General features: G+C 34.4%; 1 protein-coding gene across 9 annotated transcripts in view; it reads right to left on the bottom strand.

Moving 5' to 3' along the window:
• The window catches only part of LOC129002335 (longitudinals lacking protein, isoforms F/I/K/T-like), a 205422-nt gene that overhangs the window by 110129 nt on the left and 79183 nt on the right, over positions 1-16110 (bottom strand). The window contains exon 4 of one of the 9 annotated variants that reach the window (XM_054430064.1): positions 7349-7574. The exons of 7 other annotated variants lie outside the window; for them this stretch is intronic. In XM_054430064.1, the coding sequence (XP_054286039.1) occupies positions 7372-7574 (203 nt within the window). In that variant the 3' untranslated portion in view covers positions 7349-7371. Of the gene's footprint in view, positions 1-7348; positions 7575-12455; positions 12853-16110 lie in introns of those variants that run through there. One more of the 9 variants, XM_054430058.1, reaches the window with a different exon arrangement.

The raw sequence follows: 16110 nt of genomic DNA, 5'->3' as shown, positions 1-16110 counted from the left end.
TAATACGTGAATTAATGAACTAATGTCATCTGTCTGCCAAGTTATCTTATGGGACGTCTGGCGCGAAACAACACTACTTGCAACGTTCCCAATTCTACCCACGGCTGCCTTTTTCAATTCAATTCAAACATTCTTTATTCATAAATTTGCACAATGGTACAACAAATAGTGTCAATGTTTACAAAAAGAAATAGTAATGACAATAATCCTATAATATAAACACTTACACTAATTTCGTCTAAATTAAAAGTAAATTAATTAATGTATGGAAAATTCATTTTATTATCAATTGATTTATTTGTTACTCATCAATTACTTTTAACTCTGTGGTTTTCGAAAAAAAATGGTTAGAGTATGGGGCTAATTTTACCAAATATTCCTTTAAGTCATTCTTGCATTTACTTAAGTTGTGTTCACCAAGAAATGACCTTGGTAAATGAAACAAAAATTTTGTTCCCATATATTTCGTTTTCTTTTTAAAAAATTCTAAATTATGTGGTTCTACCGGTCTATTTAATCTGGTGTTGTACGGGTGAACGTTGTTTACAAAATTTCGATTTTCAAGTTGTTTCACATACATTACAGTCCCTAAAATGTAGAGAGCATAAACCGTTAGGATTTTTGTGTAAATAAATAAATGTTTAACAGATTTACCCCTTTTCAACTTAAAACATAATTCGCATTTTTTTGTTTCCGCAAGATTTTATCTAAATTTGTCTGCGTTGTTGCTCCGTAAATGCTTATTCCGTAGGACAGGTGAGAATGAATTAAAGAACAATAAACTGTTTTTAGTGTTTCTAATTTACAAAATTTAGCCATTTGTCTCAAGGCAGACAAACCTGTTGACATTTTGTTAACAACATGTTTTGTATGATCGTCCCAGCTCAGATTAGCATCAATGAAGAGTCCCAGAAATTTTGTAACTTACTTCTACTTGGTCTAATTGATTGTCATCTAAATAGATTTCTGGTTTTAGTTTGACCCTTGCTTGTTTCGTACAAAAAGATATGAAAGTGGATTTACTTGAATTAAGAAGGTTTTTACCATCAAGGAAATTTTTAATAATTGAGAGACTAATAAATGATGCAATTTCAATACCCTCCTTGGAATCCCCTGTCACAGTGATATTAGAGTCATCGGCATATAAACATACGTTACTGTTTACGGGTGGTAGTAGTAGGTCAGGTAGCCCTTTTATGTAACAAAGAAACAATAAAGGTCCTAAAATTGACCCCTGTGTTACTCCGTGTTAAATTTTTAAATTTTGAGAGCCTTTAACTCCAAGCAACGCCTTGTGGTAACGTTGCAAGTAGAGTTGTAGGCTTAACAGCTGTTTTGTTTGGAAGCAGGTTTGGTATTTGTGTATTTACGAAAGCTTGGTTACTGGACTATGAAAATATTGATTCCGCTTAAAAATGTACAGATATAGATTTACAATTCATATTGTTTTAGTTTTAAATTCTGCATGTTTTATTTTCAATATTTTGATAAATTTATGTTCTTGAATTTAAATCACAAAAGTGCGAATTAATGAGCTGATGTCACCTGTCTGTTATATTATCATATTGGACGTATGACACTAAAACCCCCTATTTGCGACGTTGCCAATTCTACCAGGCTGCGGCCTGGAGTTAAAGGTGGCTGTGCTGCTATAAGTGAGTGAGTGCCACCCATCCCACTCAGAACTGAGTACGGTTGTCGCACCGAGGCCCTGCGTCAGTGGCGCATATTGTTGTTTTGCAGACCTTCATACTTCATGGTTTTTAATCGAATTGTTGAGACTACCAGCCAACGCAAATAGATATTAAGCTGTTGCAATGTTTAGTGTTTATAATCTGACCTGTCAATCGGACACTGTTTATATTTATTGTGACGTAGTAAACCAAGGCCCTACTAGAAAAACAGGCCATGCTGTAACGCGGGCTGCGCAACACTACGTCACAGTGGTGGATTGTTCATAGTTGTGTTAAAATTTGACAAACAGCAGCAAGCTTGTTTAAAAAACATATGAGATATGGTAAGTGAATCTATCCACAAGTGTGACGACGTTTATCAAGGCCCCACTAGAAAAATGTTTTTTTTAAGTTTTTTCTAGTGGGGCCTTGCGTGGATGCTGCAGAATAGCCTGTTCTTCTAGTGGGGCTTTGACATGTCACCTATGTTCTGACACCTAATCATTCATTTTAATTATGAAAGTTGAGTTTCATTAAAATAATAAAGGAATGCAAACTTGAGAATTGAAAGAAATACAATTTTTGTATAACTTGTTTTGTTATTTCTAATCATTACAAATAGATAAAACCACAGAGTAAGATATATCTTACTTCTCTGTGATAAAACATACATACCCTCCCACCCTGGCTACCTACTATTTAAATCTATGGTTACACATGGAATTTGAAGCCATGGCAGCGTGTTGTTGGCTTGAATACCACTGCTTACTTACTTACTTACTTGATACTTGAAGCATGCCAACACAATTTATATCAGCAGTGTTCATTTTTTAACCATATCGGCTCACCTCTTACTTTGCTTGATAAGGTCCACGCTTCACGCACAGGCTCGGCTTATGTGGATACGCTCATCAACAACGAATGTGTTCAATGTGATTCTAAACCCGTGATCGTACTCACCTGCTTCTTGAGGATGCTGCACCACAAACATTATTTACATAGTAGGCCAACCGCATTACAATTAAAGTAGGCCTATAACAACTGTTAGTGTAAAAAGAACATGTCACGCTCCAATAAAAAACTAGACGAAATAGCTTGGAGATTAGTATCAGAATATCTGCAAGAAGAAAGCAGATTCCGTTTGATCCTGATGAATGCGAGTACCGTTACGGAAAGCTTTTTGATGGTTCAAACTTGACCCAGCTGTCCTTTAACTATGGACATTTAATAACAGGTCTTGTCTAATGAAATAGCTTAAATTAGCTCTAAGTCAGTAAAAACCTACATGGCCTCTCGCTCCATTCTACAATCATCCTTCAATCATGTTTCGGTTAAAGTATTATATAGCTAGGGGCGAGTTATTGTTTATGATTAGATAGTTTTATTTGGTTAATCGAGGTTTTAAATGACTGAGATAACAAGAAACTAATTTTAAACAAAACATGACCTCTACAGTGCACGAGTGCACCAGACAGGACTAGCAATAAATCTGGCTTCAGCTGTTCCATAAGGATAGATGAGAAATCTACTCAGGGAGTATGATTTATCTATGATAGTAGTTAATTTAATAAAGGCTACAAACAAGGCAACTTGAAAATAAATATCTGTAAAGGCATTACTACAACACATTTACAACACAAGGCATTGTTACAACACATTTGTACCAAAAATTAAGAATTCTTTATTTTGTACACCTTCTCTTAAAAAGACACTTAGTGATGGTAGAAAATTTTAATTGTACATTGAACAAAATCAACTTAGGCAGAATTTCCCAGACTTTGAGACTCCCGTAGCTTATCTAGATGTTTGTTGTGAAGATGTCCTTGCAAGTGGACCTTCTGGCGTCCTCGGTAGGGACAGTATGGACAGCTGTACTGAGGCACTTTACCGCATTCTAGCCTCTTGTGGCGGTTCAAACTGTCCAACCACCGATACATCCGGCCACACTTATCACAGCTGAATAACAAACCATTATCTGCAAACAACGTGGTTGTAATTATTTATCTACGATAAAATGAGCGAAAATTTCTCATTTCATTGTGGACCTGATGGTTCTCTGTGATAATTTGAATATAGCATTTAGTTAGGTACTTAAATCAGTCTATTGTTATTTTGTTTTATCATAAAAGATGCATGGTACTACGTAATTAAATCATCCATTGAAACACAAAAATACCTTTTATCAGATAAAAAATCACAAAACTTGCTGAAAAATATAAAATAAAATCTCAAATAATGATGTAACTTTTATGGGATTATATCAAATAGTAGTACCATACTCTTTTCACAAAATTTAGGTGATTTGAAGGGAAGTTCCCCTACTACTTGTTTTAGCTTAGGGTTTGAGTTTTTTTAATATTTCAGATTTCAATGTTTATAGTACTAATCACCCTGATAATAGGGCGCATGGCGGAACAGCGGTGCTAGTTCACAAAAAACTTAAACAATTTGAACTACCTAAAACACAAAATAATTTTCTACAAGCTACCAGCGTAGTTTTAGAGGACGGGCATGATAGCTCTCTGACACTGTCGGCTGTTTATTGTCCCCCACCTCATGTTATCAATAAAGACCAGTTTAAAGAATTTTTCTCATCTCTTGGCTCAAAATTCATTGCAGGTGGAGACTATAACGCAAAACACACCCACTGGGGATCAAGACTAATAACTCCTAGAGGAAGAACGCTTTATAGCGCCATAACAGAAAATGGATTTGATTGTGCTTCGACAGGCCAACCTACTTATTGGCCAACGGACCAAAACAAAGTGCCAGATTTATTAGATTTTTGCGTACTAAAGGGCATTTCATTGAACTATATTGATGTAGAATCATCCCTTGATCTTTCTTCTGATCACTCTCCTGTTATCATAACATACAGTAAGATCATTTCTCTTAAAGAACAACCACCGTTCCTTTGCAATAAATTCACTGATTGGGATCACTTTAGAGACTTAATAAACAGTAATATTGACCTGAAAATTCCGTTAAAAACCCCAACAGATTTGGAGGAATCAATTAATTACTTCAATACCACTATACAAAAAGCAGGTTGGGAAGCCACTCCTAAAGCAAAAACCTCGGTGACGAAATCGATAAACTATCCTTTGTTTATAAAAAAACGAATTGCTGAGAAACGCAAGCTAAGACGGATTTGGCAGAATACTCGAAACCCAGCTGATAAAAATAGGTTTAATCATGCAGCTCAAACTTTAAAACGATGTTTAGTAAATCTAAAGAATGAATGGTTTTCCGACTTTACCAACAATTTATCTCCAACTGAAGCCACAGATTACTCCTTATGGAAATCCACGAGGTACGTAAAGCGCCCAGTACAACATGTTCCACATATCAGGAAAAATGATGGAAATTGGGCCAAAACTAACATGGAGAAAGCAAGTATATTCTCAAATTACTTTTCAGAAGTATTCAAGCCCTTACTTCCCAATCCACCAAACGACGAGAGTGATATTTTTGAATATTTGGATTCACCTAATCAATTATCTTTGCCTATATCACCCTGTACACCGTCCGAAGTTCTAAAAGTAATACAAAAGGAAATAAACCCAAAGAAAAGTCCCGGATACGATTTAATCACTGGCAGGATTCTGAAAGAATTGCCACGAAAAGGAATATTATTGCTGACCTTCATATTTAACGCAATATTACGGCTAGAATATTTTCCAGTTCAATTGAAGATAGCTCAACTTGTGGTCATTCCAAAACCAGGCAAACCACCAAATGAGGTCTCGTCCTACAGACCCATAAGTTTGCTTCCTGTTGTATCCAAATTATTTGAAAAACTAATCCTAAGAAGATTGAACCCAATTATAGAAGACTTAAATTTGATTCCTGAGCATCAGTTTGGCTTCCGGAAAGGACACTCTACAGTTGAACAAACCCACAGACTAGTAGACATCATTAAAAATTCATTTGAAACAAAAAAGTACTGTTCTGCTGCATTTCTGGATGTACAACAGGCATTCGATAAAGTGTGGCACACTGGACTTCTGTATAAACTTAAATTCTTGCTCCCCCATTCTTTTTACAGTTTGTTAAAATCTTACTTAAATGAACGATTCTTTCAGATTAAATTTCAAGAAATTTTAACCGACTTGAAGCCTATTCAATCTGGAGTACCCCAAGGCAGTGTTCTTGGACCTGTTTTATATCTACTATATACCTCCGACATCCCCGTGGGCCAAAATATTACGGTTGCTACGTTTGCGGATGATACTGCATTTCTCTCCATTCACGAAAATCCTCAAGATGCTTCAAATCAATTGCAAGTTGCATTAAATGATTTCGAACTGTGGCTAAAAAAATGGAGAACTAAAGTTAATGAAACAAAATCTTTACATATAACATTCACGCTGAGACAAGAAAACTGCCCTCCAGTTACTTTGAACAATATAGCGTTGACAGAAGTGGACAGCGTTAAGTATTTAGGATTCCATATGGATAAACGATTAACTTGGAAAACACATATTTGGTTTAAAAGACAACAAATGGACTTGAAGGTTCGTAAACTCAACTGGCTTCTAGGCAAAAAATCTAAGCTTTCGTTGACCAATAAACTCACACTTTACAAAGTTATGATCAAACCTATTTGGACGTACGGGATACAGCTTTGGGGAACGGCAAGTAAATCCAACTTAGCAATTATTCAAAGATTTCAGTCAAAGGCGCTACGAAGAATAGTTGATGCTCCGTGGTTTGTTTCGAATCGAACAATCCATGAAGATTTCAGAATACCTACAGTAATTGAAGAAATAACAAGAATTAGCAAGAACTATCAAGAAAAACTCGAAACCCACCCGAACAATATAGCCGTTAATTTGCTGGACAATAGTGATTTTCCCAACAGACTGAAAATTGTGAAAATTCTAGAACTCCCATACCGATTTGTATAGTTTTAATTATGACATGACTATTTAATTTTGCAAGATCTTTCACAGGGAAGATTCTTGGTCAAGACACTTATTTATATTATCCCTTTTACTAATTGTTCAAAGTACTGAACAGATTGTAAAATAAAATTAAGTTAAAAAAAAAGGGTTGCAGCTGATTGATGTTTTGGCTAACCTCAGCTGTTGAGCTATTGTTTTAAAGCTAGGATCAAGTGGAGGGGATAGATTTCTTCCTATCAAACTGCCTAAATTTTGTGAACAAAATATAGTAGTAGACAGTTACGCCCGGAACACTTGGAGGCTACTTCGGTTGCCCTCCTCCACAACTTTCAATAGCCTTGAAGTCACTAAAGTTGCTACATCACATGACTACAGCCGCATTTTGACAGCTGGTTCTACCTATCCTCCTTTAACAACTAATTTGGCAGTGTGATTAAGGCATACACCAATGATACGACCCAAAAAAATAACATTTTCCAACCCTGAGGAAGAAGGAAAGTTCTGCAATACAGACTAGGAGGATTGTGCGTTTGTCACCATACCTGACGAGTCCTTTAAAAATGGCAAAAAAGGTGCTTGAAGTCTAAATGAAATTTACAAAATATTCTAACTCTTTTAAATATTTAAAAATGATTTCTCGTAGTTCCATATACAATGAACATAAATAACCATGAGTTGAAAGAGATGAGTTTTCTCTCTAGCTATTACACAAAGACAACAACATAACCAGTCACGTAAATTATGAACTTACCATAGCGAGCGCGGAGGAATGCACATACCTACTCAGTCTATCAGGCTCCATAATGAGAGAGAGCCATCTCAGGATGTATGTTATGGATATGTCTCTTCAGGGACGACTTGTGTTTAAATCTGCTGCTACAGAATGTGCAGAAAAGCTCTGGATCTTTGTTGCACTCAAAGCGCAGATGCCGATTTAATAATTTCTTGTATTTGTAAGCTCTATTACAGGTACCACACTTGTATCGGCTGATGCCTGCGAAAAACGCTTTGTTTATATTAGTTAACAAAGGAAATAATATTCCTCTATACCCCTATATGATTTATGTAGAGATAGTTACATAGTAGAGTTAGTTAGTTGATGAAGTTTAATGGGAAGGACCAAAAATATACAAAAATGGAAAGGCACACCAAGTTGATGAAAACCAATGTAGTTTATCAAGTATAAAGATGCAATACCCCTGCCACAGCAAACCTGCTGACTAAGCGAATTTCGATTTGCCAGATTGGATTTACTCTAAAAGATCTCCTTAAAAATATCAGATTTATTTAAATAGCATTGTTTTTTTATTTTTATTTTGTGGATTTTTACCCTGGTCTTGTTGCAACCGGTACCTAACGTCGACCTTTTTATTAGATAGCATCAAATTCATAGTCAAATAATTAATGGCATCTGGGTCTGGAAATGATCTCGCATGGATTCGAACCAGCGACCTTCAGATTTGAAGGCAAGCATTATAACCACTCGGCTAGCCAGAAAATTAACGAGTATTTAGGTTTGCTGTAACAGGGAGGGTAAAAAGTGTTTTTTGTGTGAAATGTTAATAGTTTAGTATAAAATCAATGGATTTCCAAAATTTAACAAATTATATTTATAGACAAGCAAAATTACAATAGTTTACTTATTCTCCATAAGGCTAACACAGGAATTTTTAAATTTAAAATTTGTTGGAATTTTCTCTGCAAACATTAGGCGCATAATAATGCGTCAATATACTCAATTATATGTTTTTTAAGCTGTACAAAATGGTTTGGAAATAAACTAGCTGTTACCCACAGGCTTCACCCCGTTTGACTTCATAAGTATTAAAACTATTGATTGGTTAAGTTAAGCTGACATAAACAAAACACAGTACCGGTAATACAAAGAAATAATCATACCTGATTTTAATAAGGTAATAAATTGAAAGAATAACATACAAATAAGTACAGCTGATTTATTTTTAACATTATGTATATGGAAAGTTCTCTTTGGAAAGCAATTACGACCTTAAAGGGAAATTTATGAAATGATGGATAGTTTTGCGCAAGGTTTCTCGTCATGACGAACATTTTAAATATAAGCTTTATGGGGGTGTGACTTGTAGCTTTCTCAAAAGTCCATGGTTACTTTAGGCTTTATACCTACATGGATTGCAAAATGTTATGTTTTTATAGTCAAAAATGGGAAGAACCAATTTTTACCCCATTAAAACCCTCATAAACCCCAGTTCCCAGAGTACGATCTCTCTGGTTTACTATTTTTTAAATAAATGTAGGTTTACACGTTTATACCAAATTTTATCCAAATTGGATGATTTTTGCTTGATGAGTTATCGTTCAAACGGACACACATATACCCTATACATATATAGGTATATGAATTTGAACACAGGTCTTACAATGAGTACTATGGTTATAGCGTATTCCCTATGTGGGAAATTCGGTAAAAACCAATTAATGGCTAAGTCTGATTTTTTTATATTGTGGTTTGGAGGATGAGTGATCTTAAAAGAAAGAAATAAATCACTTATAACTATAATTCATAACACTATTACTTTAATAACAACGTATTAAGCACATGTATCACAGATATTTCAAGTACTCTATACTATACCTTTGAATACTTAAACTAGACATTCTATCTCTATGTAAGGTTGTTGCCAGTTGTTTAATCAAAATTTGTGTAGTTGATGTGAGCCACCTACAGATTGTGTTGATGTAAATTAATAATTTCTGTTGAATACACAAACTTTATAATAGATTGGCAACAGCTGGTCCATAAAGATGGGATGTCTACTTCAGTATCCAATAGCATGGACAAAAAGAATTAAATATAGACTGTCAGCCGTGCTGCGGTTACCACGGTTATCATAGGTTCTGGCGCACACCGCTGAGAGCCATGTAGTTACATAGCGCTTACGCCGTAACCACATGGCGCTCTCAGGTGTGCGCCAGAACCTATGGTAATCACAGCTCAGCTGACGGTCTATATTTAATTCTTTTTGTCTATACCAATAGTCAATGATTAAACATAATTGTTATTGCAAATAATCCTCAAAGTTCTATGGCAGTAACAAAATAAATCTAAAAATGTTGTAAATTTTACTCTAAATGGAAAACTGTACATATTTGTCTATGTACAAGTTCAATATTTACATATAAACATAATAGTGAATTTGTGTAACACAATTTTGATTACATAATAAACACTTAATCGCTTAATTGATGACATTGTACTTTACGTATAAGCTGAATATGAATGTAGGATGAATGTAGAATTGAATGAGATATACAAGCTACTGACTAAAACCAGTTGTTTCTTTACCCATGATCATATTAAAAGCCCAACGATCAAGTTCACTCTAATTTTGAGCCATCAAAGCTTTTGATTTTTTATTGAACCAGATACATTTTGATTTTATAACATGTCATAACAGATGACTTTTATGTCCATTATTCAGATAATCGTCCGATTTCTGGATGTCGGATGAACAGATGTCGCTTTAGGTTGCTCTTGTGGTGTGTCTTGTAATCACAGACTGGGCAGACGAGGTTAGCTTCCTTCCCACACTCTACTCTGATGTGCTGAAGAAGTCCTGACTTGTATTTGTATCTCCGTCCACACCCGGGGCAAATGTGGATGCCTAGACAAGCATAGTGTTAACAAACTGTTAATGAGATATGCAAACTGTGTATATGATGTTACCACACTGGTAATAAAGTTTGTTAACTGCCTAACTATTGATTCCACAATGGTAATGAGGTCTGCCAACTGTGTAACTAATATTACCTCAAACAATGATAATGAGATATGTCACCTGTGTAACTAATGATACCACGAGGGTAATGAAGTCTGTCAACTACATAGTTTGTGTTACTATAATGGTAATGATGTTTGTCAAATGCCTAATTCATGTTAACACATTTGTCTGTCAACTGTATCTAGTAAAATTTCAAATAAAAACTTCCCCATTATTTTATTAGTTTCTATTTTTATGTGCCCTTTTGTCAGGCATCATAAGCAGACACATCACAATAACCGTTTTTTGTGATGTGTCTGATTACAAAGCAAACCAGTTCTATATGAACTGTGTAACTGATGTTACCACAATGGTAATGAGGTATGTCCTAAAAACTGGTAAGGTTTTGAACCATTCAAAATTACGATGAAACCATCCTGAGATATGTTCAATCGTAGTTTTACTGGCCTGAAAGCAAGGTCAATTAATAATTGTGCCCAAAGTGACATGAGATCTTAGGTTTGTTGCGGGCGTGGGGTAGAGAAAAATTCCCCATAAGGAAATGAATAGGGTTGCAATCATCTCTCAGGCCCATAGAGCCTCACATGCGAATTGCTGGCCCACCTGGAAGCAGTGGTGGATCTAAAATAGTCACGAGGGGGGGGGGCAAACCGGGGGGTCAGGGGAGTTCGGGGGTACTCCCCCGAAAGATTTGTGTAAGCCAAGTATCCAAAATGGCAGTTTTATACCATTTATTTGTCCAAAGTTAGTGTGACAAATTATTTTACGCAATGTGTATTCACTACTGTATTAAATGCAGTAAAAAAAATACATATATATATATATGCCGAGGGGGTACATGTACATATATATATATATATACGGGGGGCGGTCACCCCCGCCGCTCTCCCCCTGGATCTGCCACTGCCTGGAAGGAACATGGACTCCCTTTCTTTATTTTTGAAAGCAGAGTTTTCCCCACATTGTAAGTTTTAGAACTGTATTGGTGGTCAAGTTAATTGTAAAGTGGACTGCTTGCAGCATTTACCTGGATGAGTCCAAGTTTTGATACTTATTCAGTAATGTTAATACTATACTTCACTTATTAATTTATGGGTTTCCTCACCAGTACTTACTTGGCTAAAAATCACCATTTATGATAATAACACTGCTGAAACTCTAGATAATCTTTCAGTTTAAAACATTAAAATCTTCACAAAACGTTATACACACTTCATTGAAGACTACTTCTGTACCTATTGTTGATTTTTGATGGATGTAAATTTTTGATTAACAGCTAAATTTGTTTCATCTAAAAACTGCTGTTATTTAAATCTTTTAACTTTAAGTAATATATTTATGTTATTTAAAAATAGCATAATGACACATTCATGTACGATTTATCTGTACTTTCTGAATAAAGATTTTATTGATTGATTGATTGATACAAATTTGTCTTTGATACAATTCAAATAATTATATACATGGAGTAACATTTTTGGCTGTTAGGTCTTGGAATATCAGATAACATAAATCTGAGGAAGTAATGTGTGTATCCTACTCACTAGCTTCAGGAAAAATTAAGGAAATTTAAATGGAAATGTGAATTGAGATTTTTCCTACACACATCAACTTTGTAACATGTCTAGATAGAGCTGGTAAACTTAATTAATTTTAAATTAGAAAGTACGCTTCCACGATCAAAGAAGCTTGTCAATTTTTGTTGCAGGAAATTACCAAGTCACTGAACTGGTTAAAGAACTGGCCATCCTTTCTAATCCGTCGCAGCAATCCCTTCACAGCAAGCTACAGTGGGTTGAATTTAGGATGGATAGCTATAATACATCTGAGTCAGCCATTATTTTCTCCATGTTAACAACAGAGTCATTTCTCAATGATTTGAATTTATTGATAATTAATTATGGTAGGATTTTAACTATCTTAAAAAGCAAAGAGTTATCACAGAATACTACCCTCTAAAGGATGAATTCTAATGGTAAAAAAAATAACCAATTCCAAAAACACAATTTATTTTGTACACAGTCATATAAATATGAATATAAAAAATACTTTGATAACAAACAAGAAGAAACATACATTTGTCCAAACTCTGCAGAAAAAACTCAAACTCATTTTGAAAATACAACAATGGCTCAAAAGTCAGTATTGTTATTTTGTACACAGTTTTCAAATATGAATACAAAAAATACATTTTTAACAAACATGGAGAATACACCTGTCCAACCAAACTATGATTTAATTTTATCAAACTCATCTTGAAGATCCAACGACTCAAAAATTAGAATAGATTGTCCTTATGAACCCTTTTTAAATGGACTCTTAAGTTTCCTTTCTGTCTCGTACGAAAGTTGCAGTGTGGACAAGCGTGCAACGGCTCCTTAAGACATTCAGTTCTGATGTGTCGCTGAAGCGTTCTCTTCCATCGGTAGCGTTTCCCGCAGTTCTCGCAAACGTGTTGGTTCTCGCTCACGTTGCGCAGATACTTGAAGTTGGACATATATGTGATACATTCTAAAACCATTATTGATTTCAGATTATTGAATAAGTAAAAATTTAGCAACAAAGTATAAAGTGACTTTTAATAAAAATGTGATTTAACTAGCATTTTTATTATTAGTGTGTTTATTAATGTATAAGGAATAAAATTGAGTAGCTTTGTAAAAGCTTACAGTTTATTTGTTAACAGTATCCACCCATGCATTATGGAATAGAAAGGGATAGAAAATAGGTTATCAGCTTTTTGAAGCTTTTGATTACAGAAAACCAGTATACCATGATTGTTACCTGAATCCCAAAAATGCAAACATGGTTTTAAACCAAATTTGTGTGTGTTTTGTCAAAAGTTTAACCTTTTGCAACTAAAAAAAATCTGACAACCTACAAGGTCAAAACAGTACATATTTTGTATGTAAAAGCATAATCCTTCTATTTCCAACCCATTTATTTTCTTTCGTCTATATCACCTATATACATGTTGTTATTTAACTTATTCTGGGGTTTTTATGTTTCTTATCTCTTTACCTAGTAAGACAATCTTTTTTCTTTAATATCAGCACTTAAACTTAACACAAATAAAAACCTACCATAATAACTTATATTAGAGTATGTTACACAAATAATAACAGTTGACATAATGAATTTTTAATTTTAATGACGTGCTACATCAGAACATAAAAATCAATCTTTAATATACAATAGTGATACAGTAGCAGCTTTACAATATAGAAATAAAAAAAATATACAACAAAATCAAAACCTAACATACTTATGAAGGCAAGCCATTGGTATTGAATGGTATAGTTAATAATTAAGTGCATATATATATTTTTTTCATTTTGAACAAGATATTTTGTTTAATTTAACACATAAAAAATTTAATTATCTCACGTAATTATGTAGATTTGTAATACTTTGAGACAGCAATGCACACTTATTTTGAGGGTATAAATGGAATCAAGAAGCACTAAAATGTAATTTTTAAGAACAAAATTTAATTTGATTGAAGAATACTTTTAGACATTCCATCCCCATGTTAAAGTTGTCTCCAGTTTTTTAATCAAGGTCGTTGTAGTTTATGTAAGCCACTGACAGAATATACTGATGTAAATTATAACTGATTTCTGTTGATTACACAATTTTTTTTACAAAGTCAAACGGATGGAAAAAACTATTGTGAGCTATAGCAACTGCTGTGAACCACCAACTATGCCAGCTACGAAAAATTAGGTAGAAAATAGAATTTTAGACACTAACGCATTCTGTATAGTACAAATTTGGTGACAGCTGGTTCTTATAGATGGGATGTCTACTTCAATGAGTATCCAATAGTCAATGGCTGAGAGTTACCAAAAATAACCTCATTTCTACTACTATCGCTAAGTAAAACAATAATTTCAATCCAAATCAATCATGTCCTGAAACGAAGTAGTAAAACTATCACCAAAAGCCAAAAACTATGTTGTAGTTGTCCTTAACCTAAAAGATAATTCACATAGTCAAATGATCCTCTTGAATGTGAACTTCTAGAGAATTCTTATCAAGAAACTCAGTATTACACAGCATACAGTTCTGACTTGAAGGAGGAGGGGTCTCTTTACTTGCATTAGTTTTCCTTTCATCATCTTTCTCGTTTGTACTGTTATCATTTGTAATTTTCTTCCTTCTAGTTTGACTCTTTTTGTAATACTTCCTTCCCTGCCCACATTGGTGGTGAATGTGTCTACAGTAAGACGTTTTATGTTGGTAGAGGACTCCACAGGACGGACATAAAAACGGGGGTTTTCCAAGACTGTCTCGAGGTAGGGGATTGAAAGATGGCGGAATGCACGCGTGATGAACTAAATCATACTTCCTACCAAAGTATCTTTTACACTTCTCGCACTGGAATTCTTTAACATTGACACTACTTGGCAATGGTCTTGTCCAAAAAGGAGGGGCCGTTTTTTCAGATCTTTTGATGGCGTTGCATTTGCGACTTATATGGCGAAGGAAGGTCTGTTTGTGGGTGTATGTGTTCTCGCATGTTGGGCAGGTGTACGTTGGTTTGCCCAATGTTCCGCGCGGAGGAGAGTTTAATGAAGGAGGTTCACACAAATGGTGGACTAAGTCATATCTAAATTTGAAGCTTTTGGAACACATCGAGCATATCCATGGAGTTTGTGTTTTTTCACAATCTGACTCAGGTAAAGGAGTTTTACTAGAAGGTACAACAAGTTCCTTCTTAAAAACTGTTGAATTAGGCCTAACGTCCATGGATGAAAATGGTTCAAGAACATTTTCTTGAGGAACAGATCTATCTTTCTTATTTCTTAAACTCTCAACATTTGTTAACAGTATCAGATTTTCTTTTCTATCTGTTAAGTCACATGCAGAAGATTCAACCTTCATGTGATCTAGTGCTTGAGGATTGATCCCTGTAAGTTCATGTTTTGGACACAAATGATTAGCATGAGATTCTTCATCGGTAAAAAGTAAAGTGCAGTTAGAACATTGAAAATACACTACGATGTTGTCTCCTTCAAGAGATTCTGTGGAAAGTAACTGAGGTCCACACTCCTGGGGATCTGTAAAGATAAAATGTGTGTTTAGAAAAAAAAATCATAAATGAAAACAAATAAATTATAAGCTTAAATCTTTATTGTTCCGTAAGTGTTTATAAATATAGCACAGCTATTGAATCAGTGGCACTGTTAAAATAACAGTGAATGTAGAGTATCTACAGTATAAACAAAAATGGTGAAATAAAGTTAAAAGACATAGCTTACATTACCAGTGGCGTACTGTCATAGTTGGGGGCCTGGGGCCGCTTAGATGAGAGGGCCTTTTTACATACATATATACAAGTGAAATTTTAAATACCATAGTAGGCCAAACCTGTTTAAAATCATTTTATGTTTAAAATTATTTTAAACAGGGTACCATGGTATTTATTAAAAAAGTAACCCTAAACAGCGATTAGAACTAAAAAGAAATATACGCTTTTAATGCATTTTGTATCACTGATTAAATTAGCTTACTACTTCAACTATTTTAAATGTAATTTATTTTTGTATTTGAGAAAAATTGAATGATGCTAAATTAAATTTCCCCTTAAGTTTTAAACATTTTAAGTTTTTATGAGTTTGAGATTCGAAATAAGCACGAGCAATCCAAGAAGTAACACAAATCAGTTTTTTTTCTGCCACTTCTTTAATTTTTTTTTTATTTAGGAGATATGCCTACTATTTTTGTATAAAATACATAATATAATTATATTAGCCTTAAGCCTAT

Source organism: Macrosteles quadrilineatus, unplaced genomic scaffold, assembly GCF_028750875.1.
Source record: "Macrosteles quadrilineatus isolate MER2022 unplaced genomic scaffold, UCM_ALF_1.0 Scaffold_9__3_contigs__length_116548681, whole genome shotgun sequence".
In the NCBI taxonomy this organism is placed as follows: domain Eukaryota; kingdom Metazoa; phylum Arthropoda; class Insecta; order Hemiptera; family Cicadellidae; genus Macrosteles; species Macrosteles quadrilineatus.
The sequence above is the reverse complement of the archived record's forward strand: the minus strand, read 5'-3'. Positions and strand labels throughout refer to the sequence as shown.